Genomic DNA, 23,132 nt, shown 5'->3' with positions numbered 1-23,132 from the left:
CATAGGCATGAATAGCCATCAGATTAAAAATATTACAAAATATCCTCATGAACCAAACACTGAAGTATTAGTGTTAGTTTTCTCAGATCCACTAATTCCTGGATATATAAAGTATTTTGGCACTGGTATGACAGTCATGGCATTTATCAAGTGGTTTGTGAAATTACATTTACAAATCACAAAGGCATCAGCTTACATGTCCACCTGCACTTAAATATGAGGTGGACTGAATATCTTCTCATTCAGACTCAAGTGTGGGAACCACTGTATTACATAGTTTCATTTATAAGAGTAATAGAAAACTGCATTGGGTAGATCTTTAAAGAAAAATTCAACCAGAAATCCATTTGATTTCTACTATGTTTTAAATGGTTGTTTCCTGGCAGGCATTTCCCTTAATTCTACTGAGAGAAAAAAAAAAAAAAAAAAAAAGGTTACCAAATAAGGTGCTGAAAGGAAAGTTAAGTAACAGAGTAATGACGAAATACCCAGCAGTTTGGTTACTTAATCTACAATGAAGTCAATTAAATTTGTTTTATTTCTTTTCAAAACTGTTGAATAAAATATCTCATTGATTTTTTCCCCCCTAATTTATATTTAACTCCTAAAGTAAACATCCTCTGATTGCATTTAATGGTGTGAGTGGCCTTGACTAATTCCAGTCCTGAAGCCACTGGCTGCCTTGCTTATCTCTAAGGTTCACACATGGATTGGCCTATAAAGGTTCAGGGTTCAAAATAACTCAACTTTTAATATGTGTACTGAAAAATTATACCTAAGTCAATCACCAGAACACAAAAGCAACATTAATATTGTGGTTGTAGACTAAACAAAAGCAGGAGCCATCAGTCTTTACAACTGGGACTGTTTTTTTAGCCTCAAACAGGAAAGGCATTTTGGAAGTATAGAGCTCATTAAAGAGGCCCTTTAAACTGCTGTTGGAACTCAACATTTCTGCCTTATAGGTGGAACTCTAAGCAGAGATTCAATGACTTTCTTATTTACACTTGTCAGCATTTTTAAATTTTATTCTCTAAGGAGAACAGCTGACATCTGACAACACAGAGTTCATCATCAGAACCACAGTGGGTCAAATCCCTGGCAAGCTCAAGATGCCAAAAGAGAGAGAAAACTTCCCATTCGTTAAATGAAAAACTTATCATGTACAAATTCTTTTTTTCCTGTATTACTAAGTTTATTTTTATCTTACTTAAGACACGTGGCCTAAAGAGAATTAAAATTTATTAAAAATTAATTTAATAAAAATAGTAAATCACCAAAATACTAGAACAAAAACGAATCTGTAGGAATGTTTAAAAAAAAAAAAATTCTGGAGCTTGAAAAGGAGCTACTGACATGCTTTCTGGCATTAACAAGAGGGCAGGTAATAATGACGGCTTGTATGACAATATTGTCTTTGTTAGTTTAGGCCCAACAGAACTAAAGATTTCCTGATTACAACTTTGTAATCTAAGTCAACTGAAAAGATTTCTGGGGAAGGGAAACAAAGAGGAGTCTGAGTGGCAGCATTTAAGTGGAATAGTACCTAAGTTTAATCTTCGGTGTGGGACACGGCAAGTTAAGAGGCTCCTACTTCCACAGCCCATGCTGGGCCATGACCTGAGCTCACTGTATGGTGTCAAAGAGAAAGTTGTGTCGGAGTCTCAGGCTTGCATGCTTCTCTGCTTCACCTTCAGGATCTTGTAATTACATAGGGCCTTACAGTAAAGTGTTCACTCCGTACTGTATCTCATTGTCAGGATTTTTAAACAGTTGCTTTTTTATTGTAATGAGCCAATTATGAGCCAGTCACTCAAGCAGTCATTAACAATAGTTTTTTTTAATTGCATTTTTAATGAATTTTATTTTGGATAAAAGCCCTTACAAGTACCTATGGCAAAGGGTAATCATACATTGAATTAACAGCAAAATCTGTTTAATAATGACTTGTCTTTTATTTACTACAACAAAATAAATTCCAGTGAGAACACTAAAAAATTGACAGTGTCAGGGAAAAAAAGGTGGAGGTGGTAGGGTGTCGGATTCTACACTGCTAAAAAATAAAAATGAAAACATGTATTTTTTGCATTTAGTTATTTCCTTGTTCTTTCCTAATTTTAAAATACAAATAAAATATTAATTATGTGCACAGACTTTGATCTATATTTAGAAAATACTCATATTTATTAATATTTTACGTATAAGCGATTAATGATGCTTAATATAATTATAAAATAAGGCAAATTAAAAATAGGTAACAAGCAAATTTAATGTTCTCAATTATAAAGATGCATATACAGGTAAAATATATTAAAACTTTTTTTTTAACTCAGTGTTTGTTACAGTGTAGAAATCATCATTCATCCCAAAACATTTCCTAGGTATTTATGAATGGAAATGTCCTTGCTGAAGATAAAAATTAATCTTAATGAAAATCTGAGTGAACAAAGTTTGTAATCAGTCAGACACACAAAGTATTTTTAAAGTTAACTCTTGAAATGCATAAATTTATAGATATAACTTCATTTTGAATTTCAACAGGGTATCTGTTTCTAGGAACAATGAAATAAGGAGTAACATATTAAAATTATACCCAAGAAACAAAATAAGTTTTAATGGATTTTACAAAATAAAAAGTACTTATTTAAAAAATGAGGTACAATTCTGAGTTACTTAAGTTAATTTGCTGCTATTAATTCATAACTGGAAGCTCACTACCCAGGGTGATTTAATAAACCACTAATTAGGACTGTTTAAGGATGCACGCTGATATTAGAAAAACCCTCTTTTGGGTGCTATAAACGTCATGCTTTAGTTGGGTTTTAAAGTTTTTGATGCATTAAAATCACTCACCGATGCAAAAGAAAAAAATACGTGTAAGTGTGTGTGTGTGTGCACGCGCATGTAAAACGACTTCCAGAAAAGTGTCACTACACTGTGATTTTGTCAAGGAAAAAAAAAACTTTTTTGGATGTTCAAGGTTTTTAAAACCTTGTATCTTCTGCCTCAAGAACGGGCTGACTGAAAGCAGGAGGCTCCGCAGAGGACTGTGCAGCCTCTGGTTAATTAATCTGCCGGCTGAGTGACAGTGTGCCTAGGGGCATGGCGCTGGCATCCCACGCAAGGTCCCAACGTGCTCTAAGCCTGGGATAGCTACATTCTGCACGCCAAGACTTTGCCCAGCAAACAGCAGAGCAGCTTTCACAGCCTTCCTTCTTCTGCCTGAGACATTCTATTTAATTAATGTAATCCTTCTTTATCTAAAGTTTTAATAAATTTAGAGGCTGAAGCAAAATCAACACATCTGCACTACTGAATGCGGTAACCAGTTGCTGTAATGCTTTGCTTGTGTATCCGAAAGGCTTCTTCACAAAGCATAAAGAAAATGAAAGGCAAAAAAGTGTTGCAACATGTTCAGAAATTTTCAAACATGCTACTCGATGTATTAGAGAAAAAAAAAAAACATATTTGTACAACTCAATGTTTAGGAATTCAACTGAATGAATCGGACAATTTCCATTTCACTAAACTTAACGTTTTTTTATATTATAAGTATATAAAGCATACCTCACTCCAAAACACTTGGAAAATCACTAATACCTAATCTTGAGCAAGGTAAGGCTATTTTTTTAGCAACAGGATACAAAAGACATTCTCCTAATCCCTTTTACTGCCAGAACAAAACATCTTTCAAATCAAGGTAAAATCGCTACATCATGAATGTTAATATCTTTCTCAGAAAAATAATACCTTATGACTAGAGAAGACCATCCCTTTAGGGAGAAATGTTATGTTAAAGTGGATTATTCTTTTAGTAGTATAATAGAACGGCTCCTGTCTAGTCCCAGATGGAAAATCAAAATCTGCATTTAAATGGAAATATTTTATAATAAGGCTAAAACCATAAGGAATACCTACTTCTTCACATTTTGAAAATCCAAAATGCCGTATCAGAACTTTTTGGGAAGACCCTGACTTTAAGACTTTGTATATTTCCTTCATTTTCTGAAGAGCTTGCAGTCCAACATAATTTCACAGTTCTGTGATTAACACATACTAGCTACACCCGTTAGATCAAATTCACAAATCAGAACAAGAAATTGGGCTGCACACTTGGTACTATTACAGGAAACAGACCTATGGGTTAAGCTTATGCAGAATTAAGAATGGGTTCTCTATTTTCCTGCTGTTTTTATCCATGCCATTTTATATGTAATTCTTACAAGGCAATAGCAGTTTGTTGAAATCAAATAAAATCTGAATTTCTTCAGCATTGACTCAAATCACCACTATAGTTAGAGAAAAAAGAAAGCAAAATGCTAGGCAATATTATAACAACTGCTCTTTGAGACCTGAAAGATTATTTTCAGTTCTTCAATAGTTAGGGCAATTTTCTTAAATCCTGGAGGAGCCTGACAGCACCGCACATTTCTTAATGCTTGCATTTACTTTTACATTATAAAACAATAAAACAGCAGGATAATGTTCATGCAGTTTAGAGACTTATAACATTACCACAAATAATTCTACTGTATTATGGGAAAACAGAAGCTTTTTAAGTGTATGCTGACTAAAGAAGGGGCAATCTATATTCATTGAAAGTATGCAGACAAATCAGGTTGGAAATATAACCTGAATGTTGTACCCAGTCTAAAATAACGTTTGAAAAGATTTGAAAATGAAAGATCCATGCTGGATGACTTTTTTTTTTTTTACCATAAATTAAAATGCAATTAATTTTCAAGCATAGTGTTTACTGGCAAGGCTTTCCACCTTTCTTAGAGTTTATAAGAGAGGATTATGGCTTCTGCCACCTCAGAAACCAACCACATTAGGTAACTGGACCATTTTTTCTCAACAACGTTGCAAACCAAAATGCTTCAGACTTCACCAAAAGAGTAAAAAGAGAACCTACAGACTAAAAGAATTATGGCTATTACAAATTCAACAAAGGTCTCATGTCTAAAGTCTACAGGAAAATGCAATACCTCTACAACAAAAAGACAAATAATCTAATTAAAAAATGGGCAAAGGAAATGAACAGACACTTCACTAAAGATATTCAAGTGGTTAACAGGCACTTGAGGAAATGTTCAAGATCGCTACCCCTTAGAGAAATGCAAATCAAAACCACAATGAGATACCATCTCACCCAGGCATTACTGGCACAAATGAAAAAAACAGAAAATAACAAATGTTGGAGAGGCTGCGGGGAGACTGGAGCTCTTATGCACTGCTGGTGGGAATGAAAAATGGTGCGACCATTTTGGAAAACAATATGGCACTTCCTTAGAAAGCTAGAAATACTAGATGATCCAGCAATCCCACTCGTAGGAATATATCCTAGAGAAATAAGAGCCGTCACACAAATAGACATATGCACACCCATGTTCACTGCAGCACTGTTCACAATAGCAAAAAAATGGAAACAACCTAGATGCCCATCAACAGATGAACAGATAAACAAACTACGGTACATACACACCATGGAGGATTACACAACGATAAAGAGCAATGATGAATCTGCAAAGCATCTCAAAACCTGGATGAATCTGGAGGGCATTATGCTGAATGAAATAAGTCAATTACAAAAGGTCAAATACTGTATGAGACCACTACTATAAAAATTCATGAAAAGGTTTATACACAAAATTAAACAATCTTTGATGATTACCAGGGAGGGGAGAAGTGGGGATTGGAAAATACCAAATAGACAATAGATAAGTGGTAACTTCCATGAAGGGTAAAACGGTACATGATACCGGGGAAGCCAGCATAACTTGTCCAAGACAAGGTCATGGAAGCTTCATAGAAACATCCAGACTCCCTGAAGAACCAAATTGCTGGGCTGACGGCTATGGGGACCATAGTCTTGGGGAACATCTCGCTCAATTGGCATAATACAGTTTATAAAGAAAACGTCCTACCTACTACTTCAGTGAGTAGCATCTGGGGTCTTAAAAGCCTGTGAGTGGCCATCTAAGACACTCCACTTCACTCACCCCTTTGAGAGCAATGAAGAACGAAGAAAACTAACGATACAAGGGAAAGATTAGTCCAAAGGACTAATGGACCACATCTACCATGGCCTCCAAGAGACTGAGTCCAGTACAACTAGATGTGGCCTCCAAGAGGCTGAGTCCAGTACAACTAGACGGTGCCCAGCTACCACTACTGACTGCTCTGACAGGGATCACAATAGAGGGTTCTGGACAGAGCTGGAGAAAAATGTAAAACAAAATTCTAACTCACAAAAAAAGACCAGGCTTACTGGCCTGACAGAGACTGGTGAAATCCCAAGAGTATGGCCCCCGGACACCCTTTTAGCTCAGTAATGAAGTCACTCCTGAGGTTCACCCTTTAGCCAAAGATTGGACAGGCCCATAAAACAAAATGAGACTAAAGGGGCACCCCAGCCCAGGGACAAGGACTAGAAGGCAGAAGGGGACAGGAAACTGGTAATAGGGAACCCAAGGTTCAGAAGGGAGAGTGCTGACATGTCACAGGGTTGTTAACCAATGTCATAAAACAATCTGTGTACTGTTTAATGAGAAGCTAGTTTGTTCTGTAAACCTTCATCTAAAGTACAGTGAAAAAAAACTATAACTATCAGCATTAAAGATACAGCTGTTTTGACAGTGTCACGTTTGACTACTGGGCTGTAAGTAATGGCCCAACCTGCAGAACTTGTCCATGTCACCTCCCTTCGGAAACCAGCCCATTTTTCAATTACTATCAGGATGTTGACACATGTCCTTATTACTGGAAGCTCTACCCATTTTTGTAAAGGGAGCTGTGTGGTTCTTTTTATTTAAAAGACATCGTATTTAAAAGCAAAACGAGAACAACAACTCCTGCGTACATATTTGGTGATTTTCTCACTTTCAACAGGTAATTCATATCCATCCAGTTGTCCATGATTCTCTTAGAAAAATAATCATTGAGGTGACAAAGAATCAAAGCATCTGTCTGAGGTAAGCTAGTTCAGATTTACCCTAGGGTCTCCAACTCTGTTCCCAACCCCTTCTACCCCCACTCCTGCAACTACCAGCAGAAAAGTTTTTAAATCATTAGCGGGAATGAGATATCATAAAATTTAATCACCAAAAATACCCTTGATACATGCCATTATTAGTCTAGACTAAGTAGCAAACTACTTAAGAAAGCTCTGTGTGGAACCACCAGAAAAGATCTGGGACTCACGGATTTTTTAAATCACCAGGCTTTAAAACTGCTTAACTCAGAGAGCAACTAGGGAAACACATGACCACCTGGGTGTTTAAAAAAAAAAATAAAAAAGTACTCCAATCCTTGTAGATGTTAGATTCTCATAGCTAATACATGAAGAAACTGACTTTCGAACTCAAAATTTCCTTTTCTAAATAAATGATACTAAATTAGCAGCGAACAAGAGTCTAAAACCTCACTACTTAGAAGTGTGGTCACAAAACGGTAAGAAGTTTCCTGAACACAACCAAACACTTCGAGAAATAGAGTAGCAGGGGCAGGGGTCTGGTCAATTGGCACAACAAAGTTTATTAAGAAAATGTTTTGCATCCCACTCTAGTGAGTGGCATCTAGGGTTTTAAAAGCTAGCAAGCAGCAATCTAATATGCATCAATTGGTCCCAACCCACCTGCAGCAAAGGAGAATGAAGAACACCAAAGGCACAAGGAAAATATGAGCCCAAGAGGCAGAAAGGGCCACATAAACCAGAGACTCCACAGGGAACACAACAGAGAGTCCCTGATGGAGCAGGGGAAAAGTGGGGTAGAGAACTCAAATTCCCATAAAAAGACCAGAATTAATGGTCTGACAGAGACTGGAGGGACCCCAGAGGACACGGCCCCTGGACTCTCTGTTAGCCCAAAATTAAAACCATTCCCAAAGCTAACCCTTCAAACAAAGATTAGACTGGGCTATAAGGCATAAAATGATACTGGTGAGGAGTGTGCTTCTTACGCTTAAGTAGACACATGAGACTATGTGGGCAGCTCCTGTCCAGAGGTGAGAAGAAAAGGCAGAGGGGGACAGGGGCTGGTTGACTGGACACAGGGAATACAGGGTGGAGAGGAGGAGTGTGCTGTCACATTATAGGGAGAGCAACTAGGGTCACATAACAATGTCTGTATACGTTTTTGTATGAGAAATTGACTTCAATTGTAAACTTTCACTTAAAGCACAATTAAAAAAAAAAGTGTGGTCACAGTCTAGCACCATAGGCATCACCTGGGCACTTGTTAGAAAAATCTCAGGCTCCATCCAGGCCCAATGAATCAGGACTTTAATTTTTAATAAGATCCCCAGATGATTCATCTGTATACGAGAATTTGAGAAGCTCTTGTCTAAGAGTTTATCTGGTTCCACCATTTATTCATCATCAAGAGATGTAAAACAGTGAACAGCTGGTACTCATAAAAACACAGAAATACTATGATGACCAGAACTTAAATAATGAAAGAGAAAACGGGATAAAATCTGAGTAAAACTGAAGCTACTACATTAAATCTGGATTCTGTAGCCTTCACTTTTAACACTTGAAAATTCATTTACGTGTGTGTACGTACATGTATGCATGCACATGAGAGCTGAGAAAGAGGAGAAAAGATAGAACAAGAACGAGAGTAAGAAAGGGGGAAGCAGACTTGTGAAAACGTGCATGGTGTATATATGTAAACATGTTTGTAGATGAAAAGTTGAAAAAACAAACTAAGAGCCCAGCAGCTTGGAAAAGAGCAGCAACGGCCCCTCTCAGCAACACCCACACACTCACACATACATGTCCTAGTCAATGTGGTAGCAACGTTTTTCATAACACTAACAAGAAACTACCAAGACATAAGCATTTAAAAAAAAAAAAAAAAGTGTGTCACAGAAGCCAGTATTCTATAATTTGCATTAAAAGATACAAGTAAACATGGAAAGAGAGTTAATGGGATCAGCAACTAAAGGTAGTTACAATAATAAGGTGATGTGAAATTTTCTCCAAAGTCTAAGTAATCATTTAATAATAATCATAAAACAAGCATTAAGCATTATTTGTTTTATTCCTACAAACAAACATACTATAATAGTACTAGGTCCAGTAACTAAATTAAAAATAGTAGGCTATAATTTTGTTTTTAATGCTGTAACAGTAATCACCAACAAAGTTCTTGAGAAAGAAGGGAAGCATAAGAAATTTTCTAGAGGATATTTAGTGGACCTAAAGTAATGGTCTACGCCCACAGTAATAATTTGTGGAGTTTGAAATATATCTAAGATACTACATGTTTGATATAAAAAAACATATGCCCAAAATGATTAATCAACTATGATTAATTCAATATTTTTATCATCATTTTTTTTACTTAGCCAATATTAGAAATCATTTCTAAACACTGCTTAACTTAACAATGTCAATAGAAAATAAGTAAGCTGATACTCAGTAGCAGAATATCCTGTGGCTCGTTAGAAAACGGAACCTATTGAAAACAGATAAATCATAATTAACACTGTATCTCTAACTGTTGAAAGAGTAACACCTATGTGTCTATATCTGTGTCCGTGTCCATCCACAGTGTTTTTAGTACCAAAAAAAAAAAAAAAAATTTTTTTTTTTTTTTTTTAGTACACAGTATACTAAAATCGAGTTCACTTTGCAGCTGCTTATCTACCCAAAGTAGCCATATTAAGTCACTGGAAACCAGTTTCTCATGATCATAGGGAAAAATGACCCTATCTCTTACATTACCTGAGCTACCCTAAATCATGTCTCTTTCACTTTGCTCCAAAAATAAAATACAAAGATGGGCAGAATGCTACTTGTATTCACCAGCATATATTCACCAAATGTTATGAGTTATAAAAACAGAATTTCAAAGTTGAAGTTTCAGATATATTAAACAAAGATTTAGAATTTCAAAATAAAAATAATAAACACATTAACAGATATATTATTTATAGATATCGAAAAAGCAATATGTATCAATAGCTTTAATAGTAATTATATACTTTGATCCATTAATTCAATGCCTGAAAATCTACAGTAAGGAAATAATTTTTTAAAACGTAGACAATAATTTATGTACCCACATCAACATGCTATTATTTATAGTAAAAATTAGATTCAACCTAATTTACAAAATTAGGGAATCATTAAAGATATTATTATACAGCCACATGGTGGAATTTTAAGTAGCCATTAAATTATGTTCATGAAGAGGTTTTAATGGCAGAGAAAATGAGTATGTATGTGTGTGTGTGTGTACATACACACATGCGTATATGTAGTTGTGTGTGTCTTATGGGTATGTGTAGAAATACGTCAAAATGTTAACTCGAAATGTTAAACTTAAAATGAATTTTGAGTAAACTCATCATGCTTTTTAAACTTTTATGTACTTTCTTTAATTTAAAAAGCATAATTTTTTTTAAGTATCAAATGAAATTAAATGAGAATTCAGATGAAAAACAAAGCATGAAGCGCAGGGGTGAGGACCCTGCAAGGCTATAATTAAACCATTCTGCTGAGAAAGACACTGTGTGCTTCTGTAGGTGCACCAAAGACCGAGTCTCAGAGGAAACACACTCTTTCTTCAGACTGTCTGACAGGCAGAAGGCGGACAAAAAAAGCAGATAATTAAACATAAAAACAATATAGAATAAAATTTTAAAAAATGCAGTAAAGTCAGATCTAGAGATCTACTTTTTTTTTCTACTGAAAAAAAATTCTACTTAGAAAAGAATTTGACGAAGTCAAAGGGGAAACCATCTAACGCTGTTATTTAGCTACGAAAAGATATTAAAAAGTTGCAGTAAATAAATTAATAAAGTAAATGATAACAACATTTAGTTTTAGGAGGTTTATTCCAAGTCTCGGGCTGAACATCAGGAAAGAAGTTACTACTATCAAGTCATATCAAAACAAAACTTATAGATCTTAATTCTATTTTCTACAAAGTTGACAGCAACAAAGACTGCTCTTTTCTTTTGCCAAACAGTTAAAACACATCTTTGAATTGTCAAGATAATAAATATTATACATTTAAATAGGCGTATAATTCACAAGCTATGTCTTTTTATAATACAATATTGTCATTACTATTTAATTACTAAGTTGAAACTTACATTTTCCCTTAACTTCTTATAAAAATCTTTTTTTTTCTGCTACAAATGCTTCATAATCATTTTCACAACATGTATATTTCAAATTATTTGATTGATCTATTAATTTCAAGTCAATAAATAGATGAGGTAAAGAGTACAAATCTTTATAGTCGCACTAAATCCATTATATAAAAAAAAAAAAAAAACCCAGTGCCGAAACAGGAAATTCAGTAAACAGTCATGATTTTACACACAGTAGAGAGTCGGTAATTATCAGTTAACCATAAAGCAGACAGTATCAACATAAATTTGGCATTATATAACCATGTAAATTCCTCAGAGACTAGATTAGTTTTACTTATTACACAGCATTGTTCTGTCTACAATATACACAGTTAACAGTTTGAGAAGAAACCATATGCACAATTGTGTGAAGGAGAAGTCAAGTGCTCAAAGCCAAAGACAACTTATTTCTACATAAGTATTCTGGTAGTCATGATATTTCAGAAAGAAACATTTTCAGGTACTGTAAGAAATAAGGAGCCCTGACGGCACATTGGTTAAGAGCTGGGCTCCTAACCAAAAGGTTGGCAGTTCGAATCTACCAGCCACTCCTTAGAAAACCCACCAGGTAGTTCTACTCTGTCCTATAGGTCGCTATGAGTTGGAATCAACTCGACAGCAATGGATTTGTCTGTTTATTAATAATATGTGCTCTAGAACTCCATCTGAAAACAAGGTCCCTTGATAATAATCTAAAATCAATGTTTATAGAATTGTACCTAGTCTTTAACTGAATGTAGTCCATAATAGTCCTAAAGAGCATCTGGAATAACTGTGATGATGCTTCCATAAATAAGGGAGGTGTCTGGCTTTCCAAAGCAACTAATTCAAAATACGAAATAAATTCGTGTCCAAACCATGACTTCAGTATACGCTGAATTGGAAGTTTGATTTTATCTTAGTACTGAATCATACTTCACTTTGGCAAACACCTTTTCCAAGTACTGTGGTAGATGCAATGAAAAAACTATGTCAATATGTAATTAACTGTTCTCTGTTGGAGAAAACCAGGAGAGGGAAGCTTAACTAATCTCCAAGAAACCTAGAGATTTTAAGACTAAACTGATTAAGAAAAGACTTGATCAACTACTTCAAAGTATTAATCAAAAACCAAACCCACTGCCATCAAGTCCATTCCGACTCATAGCAACTCTATAGGATAGAGCAGAACCACCCTGTAGAGTTTCCGAGGAGCACCTGGTGGATTCAAAGTGCTGACCTCTTGGACAGTAGCTGCAGCTCTTAACCACTATGCCACCAGGGTTTCCAAAGTACAAGCTAAATCATGAATCATATGCATTAATTCCTAAAAGGGCACAGATTAAGCAATCCTGAATCTTCCTAGGAGAAATGCAGTCACACCGGCCAAGCAAAGAATAGACAACAAGTCATGGAGCAAAGAGGTAAACTATAAGGAATACGGAGCATTTTAAAAAGAGCAAAGAGTTAACCACAAGTATTAATTTTGATTAACATATAGCAGCAGCTTTCTCCCTTAAAACTTAAAACGCCAAGTCCTTGAGACAGGCACTGCGCCTTAATCATCTGCATCCCCAGCAGCTAGAAAAATGCCTAGGACGCAGCAAGAAAAAAAAAAAAAGATGCACGTTAACCTTCTATGACTCAATCAGCATGTGTAAGCATTATGAGTGATGGTTCTATATAGCACGTGACTTCTTATCTTTGTACCTCTTTCATTTATTATTTTATTGAAACTCAAAGTAAAAAGCTACATAGAATAAAATCGCCTTAAGAAGTTCTTCCTCATATTGTTCCCTCATAGAAGTTTTTCAAATCCTTGGTCATGTGCCCATTTTTTGCCTAAAAAGCTTTTCCAGGTAACAAGTTTTTAGTAGGTGATCATAGGAACAACCATTTAGGAAAACCGAACAATGGAAAATATTCAGTTAGTTCAAGCCTATACGAAGCTAAACCAAAGCCCCAGACAGACATATTGAAATGTGCAAACTTTCAGATCATTTTTACTGATGCCAAAGCAGCTGATATATGAAGCACAAAGAAGACGGACAGTCAAAGACAAAACAGGGAGCAGAGGCATTTCCACAACACGACACTGAAAACATGGAGGGGCAGGCCTAAATTCCCGAAGAATCGGATCTACGTGACAGAATCATGACAGAAAACAATCATCTTAAAAGTTAAATGCAAGCAAGTTCTGGGGTGGTGCAAATGGTTAAGGCCAGGCTGCTAACCCAATGGTTGGAGGTTTGAGTCTACCCAGAGGCACTTCAGAAGAAAGGCCTGGCAATTCCGAAAAATCTGTCATCAAAAACCCTGTGGAGTGCAGTTCTACCCTGACACATGTGGGATTGCCATGAAGCAGGGTCAACTAAACAGGAACCAGTTTGGTTTACTGCCCCAATGCAAGAGAAACTGTTGTACTTCGTGACAAATACTACTACTACTAACAACATAACAGTTAACATTTACTAACACTTCCCAAATGATCTATTTTACAACAGCCCGTTGATGAATTATCCCATTATAGCTCACAACAACCCTAGGTACTATTATTAACCCCACTTCACAAATATGAAATCCAAGGTGTAGAAAAGTCAACTAAACCAAGGTCATACAGCAAGCAAGTGATGGAGCCTAGAGTCCTAAGCCTAGAACACAGGCAAGTCTGATTCCAAAGTCCTCATTTACCCCTTAGAGGCAAAAAAAAAAAAAAAAGAAAAAAGAATTTCTTGGTACCTACAATTTTGGTTTTCTTAAAGATATTTAATAATGAAGATACCATCAGTTATTATCAAAGGAAAAAATTATATGCAGTGTAACAGGGGTTCTTAACCATTTTTTTTGTGTGTGTGTGTGTGCCTCCAGACATCATACGGGCAGTATAATATTCCTCATCATACATCCAGCGATGGGCTGAGGGGGTGATATCCCTCCAGCTAATTCTGATATATCCCACGAAGTGGCTGCCTCACCTGGAGAATTCCACAGTCGTCCCTGGGTGATGCAAATGGTTAACGCGCTCACCTGCTAACCCAAAGCCTGGCAGTTCGAGTCCACCCAGAAACACTTCGGAAGGAAGGCCCGGAGATCTACTTCCAAAAAATCTGCCATTGAAAACTCTACGGAGCACAGCTCTACTCTGACCCACATGGGGTCACCACGACTCAAGCTCAACATGATTGCAACTGGTACACTGGTACCCACGTACACCGTTATTTGTAAACGATATTACTTGCGGTGCCAACCGAGTCTTGCATGTGGCTCCAAAAGAATTGTAAATAAAATGTATAGTCAAAGATTTTGCCACATTTTTCTCATGCAAGGCTCACGTAAAGAAAAAAGAAAACATATTTACATACATATCATCACTTATTTCAGTATCTGCTCATAATAAAAAAAAGTAAAATAATAAAAAATAAAATGCTATTTTTCCTCAGTTTTAATCTGCTTCATTCAGCAACAGTAATGATCTTATTTCATATTCTATCACTATAGAAAAATCTAAAGAATTTTTTTTGAGGACTGCTATAAAATTATCATTGACATTTTAATTAAAAAAAGAAATGTATGTAGAATAAACAGGACATATCCTCTAACCGTCTGCAGCGGCTGCTCCGTGGCTTCTTTGTACAGTCTTGGTAAATTATGCAGGCTCTCACTAGACAGAGCAGCTGTAATTCACTGTCTTCAGTAATGCAATCTACATTTATCACTATTTTAATTAAGAGGATTCTTAATTTGCTACCTTCATTGCAAAGAAAAAAAATCTTATTCAACTTTTTTTTTCATAGACAGCGTCTTGTCAGTCTTGTAAGCCAGAGTTTAATTTTAAGCATGTTTCTTATTGCAATGGTCATTATTTTTAAAAAGAACCACCATATTTGGTTTATTAAAACCTTGTTCATTTTCTTTCTATTGGCTTTAAGTCTTGGTTTCTTCTTTGTAATGATTAAAAATTAAGACAATTTCACAGTTCCCAATTTTTAACCTAGTGATATACTGAAAAGAACAGGTGGTTTATTATAACACTAAATTCCAGGTTACTTGAAACCAATATGAAACACAAATAAATACAAAAAAAAAAAACAATGCTTCACTGAAACTTGAGACAATTCAATTCAAAGTTCCTTGTGCAAGATTATTCAAGATTGTTTTTATCATGGGGTCATTTGAAATGTCTAATTTTTAGCCAAATTCATCATTGTATAATACCTCAGCTTTTAAAGACAGTTCTTACAGACATGTTCTGAGTATTTTTTCATTCATTTCCTATTATTATTTGTAGCTGAAACAATTTCTGCTTGAGTTTTAAAAAGTAAATTGATAAATTCCATTGTAAGTATGCTTTATTTAAATGGCTCACTGGGAAAGAATTACAATAATATTACACTACCACATTAAAAAAAAAAAACATTAGGCATCTCAAATTCTATATATCAGTAAGAGGGGAAAGCATTCAGCACACACTAATTGAGCATTTTTTATGTGCTAGGTACAGACAGAACTAAAAAAAAAAACTAGTGCCAACGAGTCGTTTCTAGGTGCTATGAAATCAAATCAAAGTAAGACAAGGTCTCCGCAGTCAACAAAAGGCATGTATGTGTGTTTGTGTGCACTCACATATATACATACACAGTACAGCACTAAGTGGCTTTCAAACTTTTTTCCTTCAAAGCGGAAGGACTCTAGGCCATGGCCACTTTAGCTAGAAAAGCTCCCGTTTCATTTGTTTTACATGTCAGTCTTCTCTGTAGCTGGGTTGTGAGAGCAAAGCCACTAACCTAGAGAGTATGAATATGAGCTCTAGACTACAACTGGGAACACAGGTAAAGGGAACATTTTCCTAAGTATTCCCAGATACACTAATGGGGGGGGGAGGCTCTTTTTTTTTTTTTTAAGTTTACTATTACTTTTCACAAAGCCCTGACGGCTCAGTGGTTAAGAGCTTGGCTGCTAATCAAAAGGTTGGCAGTTCTAATCCACCAGCTGCTCCTTGGAAAACCTCTGCGGCCCTTTTACTCTGTTCTACAGGGTCATTAAAAGAGGGAATCGACTCGATGGCAACGGGTTTGGGTTTGGTTTATTAGTTTTTGCATGTTTCCAACTACTGGTCCAATCTATGGCCTACTAAAATAAAACTTATAAACATGGCCTATTTGAGAAGTTCGGGGATGAGGCTGGCAGGGAGTTGAAAGTTAATGTACCTCTCACCTTGTCAGTCCACATCACCAAAATGCACGCCAGCTTTCAGATTCATATACATCACCACAAGGTACAAGATAGGTTACTTTTTTTCTTTCTTATCTTATTAAAGCACATTAGATGTGTTCTAGGTATATACTACAAGTTTCCCAATATAAAACAAAGCCACTGACCTTTACGCTGTAATGTTTAGAATAACAGTTACCATTTGAGCACCTCAACTACATTATTTCTAATCCTCACCAAAACCTCAGAAGATAAGCCATTCTTACTCCCATTTTATAGATAAGAAAGTAGGATCAGAGGTTAAGAGATGCTTTCAATATTAGTTAATTTGAGTAAAAATAGCTAGGATTTGGCCATGTTCTTTTTACTCAAATACTTTTAGAAGCAAAATAAAAAATTTTAGAAGCGAAATAATTTTTCTCTTCCTCTCGTATCGAAATACAATGTCTGCTTTTATTATCATTTAATAATTTCACATAGAGTTGTATTTTACAGTGAAATACTGAGCTGTCAACGTATATACACAAATAGGTAACTCAAAATGGAAGGCAGGGGAATGTAAAATTTAAATCAATGCTAATGCATGACAAATACTTTAGTCATTGTGTAACTCCCTTGGTTTGAATTCAAATAATGTCATACATAAAGCCTGGGTTACTCAATTCAGGAAGAAGGAAAAGTTCAGTTCCAGGGAGCCCACTCAGACTCTAATTAGATACAAAAAACAAGTACAAAGGAACTAAATTATTTCTGAACATACACCTATTGGAGCTCAACTTCAAAAAGATATTTCATGAAGAGACAGTACAGCTTGTAAGACTCCTATCTCAGATTACTCAGATGAATGTCTGATAAAACTTGAGATTTGCCACCGGGTTTTTTTTAACAACAAGAGGTAACCAATAATCCTAAATGAAAATTCAGAATGGTCTTTTGTTCCCTTTGTTTAAAGTAACGCCACTAGTGAAAAACAAGAATGTCTACTTAGGAAAAAGGGTTCGCTTGTCTGAGCAAAAAATAAATTTAAGTATCTGCTTCATACCTGAATATTCCAAACCATCAACATTTATCTACTGTTCACGAAAAGACTATAGAGGGCACTGCTGCATCAGCTTTGAAGCTTTACAATAGAAGCCTAGAGAAAGAAAATTGTCTATAATGTCTAATTTCTTTAAGGGGTCAAAGGCTGGAAATCTACTAAGCCTAATATGAGAGGGGAGGGAAAAAAAAAAAAAAATGTATGTTTTTCTAAAATAGGCCAGACTTCAATGGGGCAAAAAAAAACTTGACAAAAACAACTGTCACTATGAGAGCACAGCACTGCACACATTTGGCATTTCCCTTTGTGGTGCTTTAATGAAAAAGGTAACTAATCAGAGCACCTCCTTATCCATTGGAAACAGCACCCCACTGCAGACTCCTGCTCACAATCAATGGGAAAATGAATGTGGCACCTCATGCAATCCTTCCATAATTCCATCGAGAGAAAGAATGCAGTCTGTTTGCATACTTTTGTCTAAAAGGCCAGTTCCATTTGTCCCCTCTTTGGGTAAAATGACAGCTGCAAATCAATCACTCTCACAAGAGAGTAAAAACACTGCAAAAAACACAGATCAAAATTGAAATCCTTCCCTTTTTTTTAAACACCGTTTTCTTTCACGTAAGAACTCAACGTCCAAGAAAAATAGGAAAAGCAAGTTTCTCCTCATAGATCTACATTTTATGCTATTGTGAAATAATTCCTCAACATAAAATAATCACATACGGTAATCCTCAAGAATTTCATGATTCCATATGGACAGCACTCAATGAAGCGTCCATATATTTTTCTATTTTCTTCCCATTATTCCTGTTATAATTCTTTGAAACCAAATTCAATTCACAACTACAGAAGCAGTTTTTTTTTCCTTTTAAATACACACGTTTGCAATGTTCCCGATAGATTGGTATTTAAAATATAAACCTTCTTATGACACTACCACTTAATTTTCCCACTTGTTTAGTCACCAAAAATGTCTAAGTTTTTCAGCACTACAAGTAATACAAAAGTCAAAAGGGAAATTTCATTACTTTACTTTTGGTAATTTAAAATAATGCCTTGAATTGCTGAACCTCTGAAGAAACACTGATATTAGCTAAGAGAATTATAACATCATTCCCCCGTCAACTAGAGATACTGTGTAAAATCAGAAAGGATATTCTATTAACTCACATCAAATCACAACACCACACCACACGTCAGCTAAATCAACATTAATACAGGTAACTAGCGTTAGACTAAGGCCTCTAATAAAAACCAAGCCCACTGCCGTCGAGTCAATTCTGACTCATAGCGAACCTGTAATGAGAACCCCCAAACTCCCTGGAGAAACGATATGCAACTCATTTGCCACTTTCAAACTTCTAGAGAGATTAGCGCCTTCTCTGAAATCAAAGCGCAGAACTGTGAAAGTGCTAAAAATTCTTCAATAATATGTCAACCTACTCATAAATCCAAAGAAGGGAAGGGGCTTTGGATGGTATGTAGATTTCGTTTTATTACTAAAGCACCCGTTTAACAAGTTATTTTCAGCCAATAAAAGTCAAAAATAAAGCACTGTTGAAGTGACTAGCCCTAACTCTAAGGCTTTAACTTATTAACTTAACCAAAATGCTACTTGAGTATTGCTCCCTTAAATTATTAATTTATGAGTTTTGCTGAGTCTCCTCCTGAGGCAAGGCAGTTTGTAGGTACGTTGAACGCATGTAAATAAGCAGAAAGCTTTTATAATGGTCTAATAACACACTAAACATAATAAAACGAGCCTTTTTAATGAACGTTGAACACATAGTCCTATGAACCAAGTTTATATAAATGGACTATATAATTTAAAGAATCTGTAAGACCCGCCAGGAAGCAAATGCACGAATTCAGAAAAATTAAACACAAGCCTATTGCTTTTCATTGATCTTACAAAATGTTTACAACAGAATCAAAGTACTGCTGTGACTATGAAGAGTATGTCACATGCAATTTTGAGGAAATCTAAGACAGAATGGTATGAACTGTGAGAAAATTTACTTGAAATATTGGTTTTCATCAGCCACGAGGATGACTGCCAAAAAAAAAAAAAAAAAAACCAGGTAATGTCTTAATAGTCAGGATATTTAACTCAATAAAAATATTTTAGTTTTATTATCATAGAAAGAAACATAGCATATTAAAATCAATTTTAGTTAACTCTAATTCATGCAAAGCTTGACTGTGAGCAATCGCTGCTAAGAGGAACGTAGGGTTGTTGATTCACATACCAGCATTTTATTTAAGTACATTGGATAATAGCAGTACTCCTGAAGGAGTGTAAAAAGCAAAGTGATTAGCAGTCATTACTGTTAATTAGTGCTCACATTACATTCCTTGGGATGAATCTCCTTTAAGCCGAATATGTGGAAAGTTTATTTTTGAAGGTTTGCCAAGCCTTGCCTAGGTAAGTATTGGAATAAGCCGTCACCTACCAGTAAGCAAAATAAAAAACAGGGACAAATCAGCATCCAATTAGTACGTCTAAGTTTTTAAACAGGAAAAGGGCTGAGGGGAATGAGCAAAACTGGAAACTCATACTTCACATTCTGCAATCTCACTGATAAAAGGAGGAAATGTGTGTTTATCAAACTTGCTGCGAGTGCACAGTTCATTGGGAGTCCTGTAAACAATTGCCTGGCTGCCCACTTCCAAACGCATGTGAAAATCTTGGAGATTCAGAGCATCGTATTCAGCAAGCAAGGTCACTCTAGTGATGCCCTGGAAACGGGAAATTAGGAAAACGTGGCAATCAGAGGTTTAGGCTGACCAGAAAAAGCCCTGAGGCCGGCTTACCATCTTTCACCACCAGCCAGGCTGTCTCTGCTTATTCAGTATTAACACAACAGGACTGAAAGCGAATGAAAATAACTCCACACACCTAACTAGGACATTGGCCTTCTTGTTTAGAAAATGATAGGCATTTGTCAGGGGGGAAAAAAAAACCCTCCCAAACACAGCTTTCAAGAACCAGCTCTGAAAGAAAAACAGGCCCCTCCTGAACCTTCAGAAAGGACCTGGGGAACGGCTGACATCCTGTTGATTATCAGGTTTCCTTTCCCCCTGTTCCATTCTGTGCATTTTTAAAAGGAGGCCAAAACTTCAACACATAAAATACAAAGAGCAGCAAACCGAAACTGCCTTTTGCCAAGTACCAAAAACTGAGCCTTTCTCCTCCTCATATAGGACTCAAACCCCACCTTCACCCTCCTCTCAAAAAAGCTTCAAATGCAGTACATGCTCATTATAAAAAAAATAAAACGTGCAAACATCATAAAACCCCCTTAATACTTCCCACATAAAGACTTAACATATATTCTTCAGATATTGTTCTATACACATATTTATACAGATACATTTTACCAAAAATGTACTAGTACAGACTATGGTATATTTCCTTCTCTTAATAATATATATATATATATATATATATATGTTTCTGCAGCTTCATTTCTGATGTCATACAGTATTTCACTGTCTGGACACACCATAATTTAGTCTGCAAATCAATTCTCAATCTCTGAGTACATCTTCAATTATTTCCTTAGGATAAATTCCCCAAAATGAAATCACTTAATAAAGAGTTCATATATTTTACCGTCTGATGAATACTACCAAATTATGCTCCAGAAAGGCTGAAGCAATTTACAAGGCTCCTGGCAGCTCATAAGGGTACCCGTTTCTCCAAAACCAAGCATTATTATTTCCTAGTGCTGCCAAAGTGAAAGCTGCATTTTCAGATTAGTGAAACCCAAAAAAACCTTTGCCATCGAGTGGATTCCGACTCAGAGCGACCCATTTTTTTTGGACATTGGAATTTCTCTGTGAAATGCCTGTTCATCTCCTTAACTCATTTCTCTATTTGAAGGCATACTTTCAAACATCCAGAAAATAGTAAGGGATTCCCTATTGAAAGCAGGAAACCCTGGTGGCGTAGTGGTTAAGCGCTATGGCTGCTAAAAAAGGGTAGGCAGTTCGAATCCACCAGGCGCTCCTTGGAAACTCTATGGGGCAGTTCTACTCTGTCCTATAGGGTCGCTATGAGTTGGAATCGACTTGACGGCACTGGGTTTGGTTTGGTTTGGTTTGGTTATTGAAAGCCACCTTAGGGGGACCACCAATTAGAGATTGTTTTAAAGAGGAAATTATAACTTTATGGACATCCAAAGACCCTTGTTAGGATTGGTAACTTTACATGAGCCTATTTTAGAACATATTATATTAGAGGACTCCCCACCCCCAACCCACCCAAAAAAGAAAATTAAAAACCTGAACTGGTATTGCAAATATTATCTCACCGAAGCTACCTTTGTTTTTTATAGACAGAAAACCTGTAATACTAAGCTGCCATCATCAGCAATGTTTTTTTGTTGTTGTTGTTGTTGTTGTTTATATTTTTCTGTTATTCCAGGGAACTATATCTAATTTGAACAGATTTTTTAAAAATTCAAATTGCTTTATAGCTATTTTGATAAATCAAGAAAGGGAACTGTAACTATGGATGATGGAAAAGTTTCTCCTGCTATCACTTTAGATCAAGGTCTTAATTAAAATGTGTTATTCTTGAGAAAAGTACTAAGTGTATGAAAAAATGAAAAATGCCTTCCCTCCAAAAAACCAATTCAATTTAGGGCCTCTTCTCAGGGAAGCTAGAAACTGACAAGATAGCCAAATGTACTCATTCACTTTCAGAAATAGGCTTATATTAGAATATAATGTCAAACTGCAGATTTTCTTTTCTTTTTCAAACAAACCATGGTTAAAATCTTACAAAATAACACAGTGCTTCGCAGTCTATGTTAAAGCCCGCTTTTGAAAATTTCCAAACCCTCAAAAGACCAAAACTTTTGTAAAATATAATAAAAACGAATTGCAGTAGAAGTGAAATTTTTAAAATACTAGAAAATACAAGGCCAAAATTCTATTATTAGATTCAACAGATGTAAAATTACTCTTTCAAATGACTACAAAAGGTTCGAAATGCTTATTTTTCATTTCTACATACGTGTGTGTGTATATCCATGTATGTATCTCACCTTGGATGAGTAACAAACACTTCATGGGCTAGCACCTGCCCCTAGACCACACTTTGAGTAGCAACGATCTAAAATTATTCTGGGGACTCTGAAACTAGCTGAGATCAAACACAGATCACTAATTCCTGACTCAATAACCCCACCTTCCCTTATTAAACAATATACCTGCCTCTCTGTCTCGCTGTCAGTTCACACGCCTTACTGATTTATATATGTACTACAGATACATTCTTATATTGCAATATCTGCAGTAATTAACACAAATGCAATGCTGGGAGGCAGTAAATGTTGTGATTAAAAGTACATGCTCTGGCACTTTCTAGCTGTTTAACTTTGGACATGCTACTTACCCTATCTGTATCTGTTTACTTATCTGCAAAATAGGGATAATAAGCCAGGGCTGATGTAAGGATAACTTAGAACATACACATAAAGAGCTCAGAACAGTGCCTGGCAGATACCAAAAAAAAAAAAAAAATCAAACCTATTGACACTGAGTTGATTCCAACTCGTGGCAGCCTTGTCGGATGGAGTAGAATTGACCCATAAGGTTTCCAAGGCTGTAAGTCTTTACCAAAACTGACTGCCATATTTTTCTCCCAGTGGTTTCAAACCACCGACTTTTCTGTTAGCAGCTGAGTGCTTAATCAATGTGCTACCATGGCTCCTACCAGGCAGATAAAAACAAAACAAAA

General features: G+C 35.9%; 1 protein-coding gene across 2 annotated transcripts in view; it reads right to left on the bottom strand.

Moving 5' to 3' along the window:
• Nucleotides 1-23,132, bottom strand: part of DPH6 (diphthamine biosynthesis 6) — a 191,995-nt gene that overhangs the window by 144,182 nt on the left and 24,681 nt on the right. The window contains exon 4 of one of the 2 annotated variants that reach the window (XM_049898981.1): nt 19,468-20,122. The exons of the other annotated variant lie outside the window; for it this stretch is intronic. Within the exon in view, the coding sequence (XP_049754938.1) occupies nt 19,937-20,122 (186 nt within the window). The 3' untranslated portion in view covers nt 19,468-19,936. Of the gene's footprint in view, nt 1-19,467; nt 20,123-23,132 lie in introns of those variants that run through there. 2 annotated transcript variants of the gene reach the window in all.

The sequence above is a fragment of the Elephas maximus genome, chromosome 10, assembly GCF_024166365.1.
Source record: "Elephas maximus indicus isolate mEleMax1 chromosome 10, mEleMax1 primary haplotype, whole genome shotgun sequence".
Lineage (NCBI taxonomy): Eukaryota > Metazoa > Chordata > Mammalia > Proboscidea > Elephantidae > Elephas > Elephas maximus.
The sequence above is the reverse complement of the archived record's forward strand: the minus strand, read 5'-3'. Positions and strand labels throughout refer to the sequence as shown.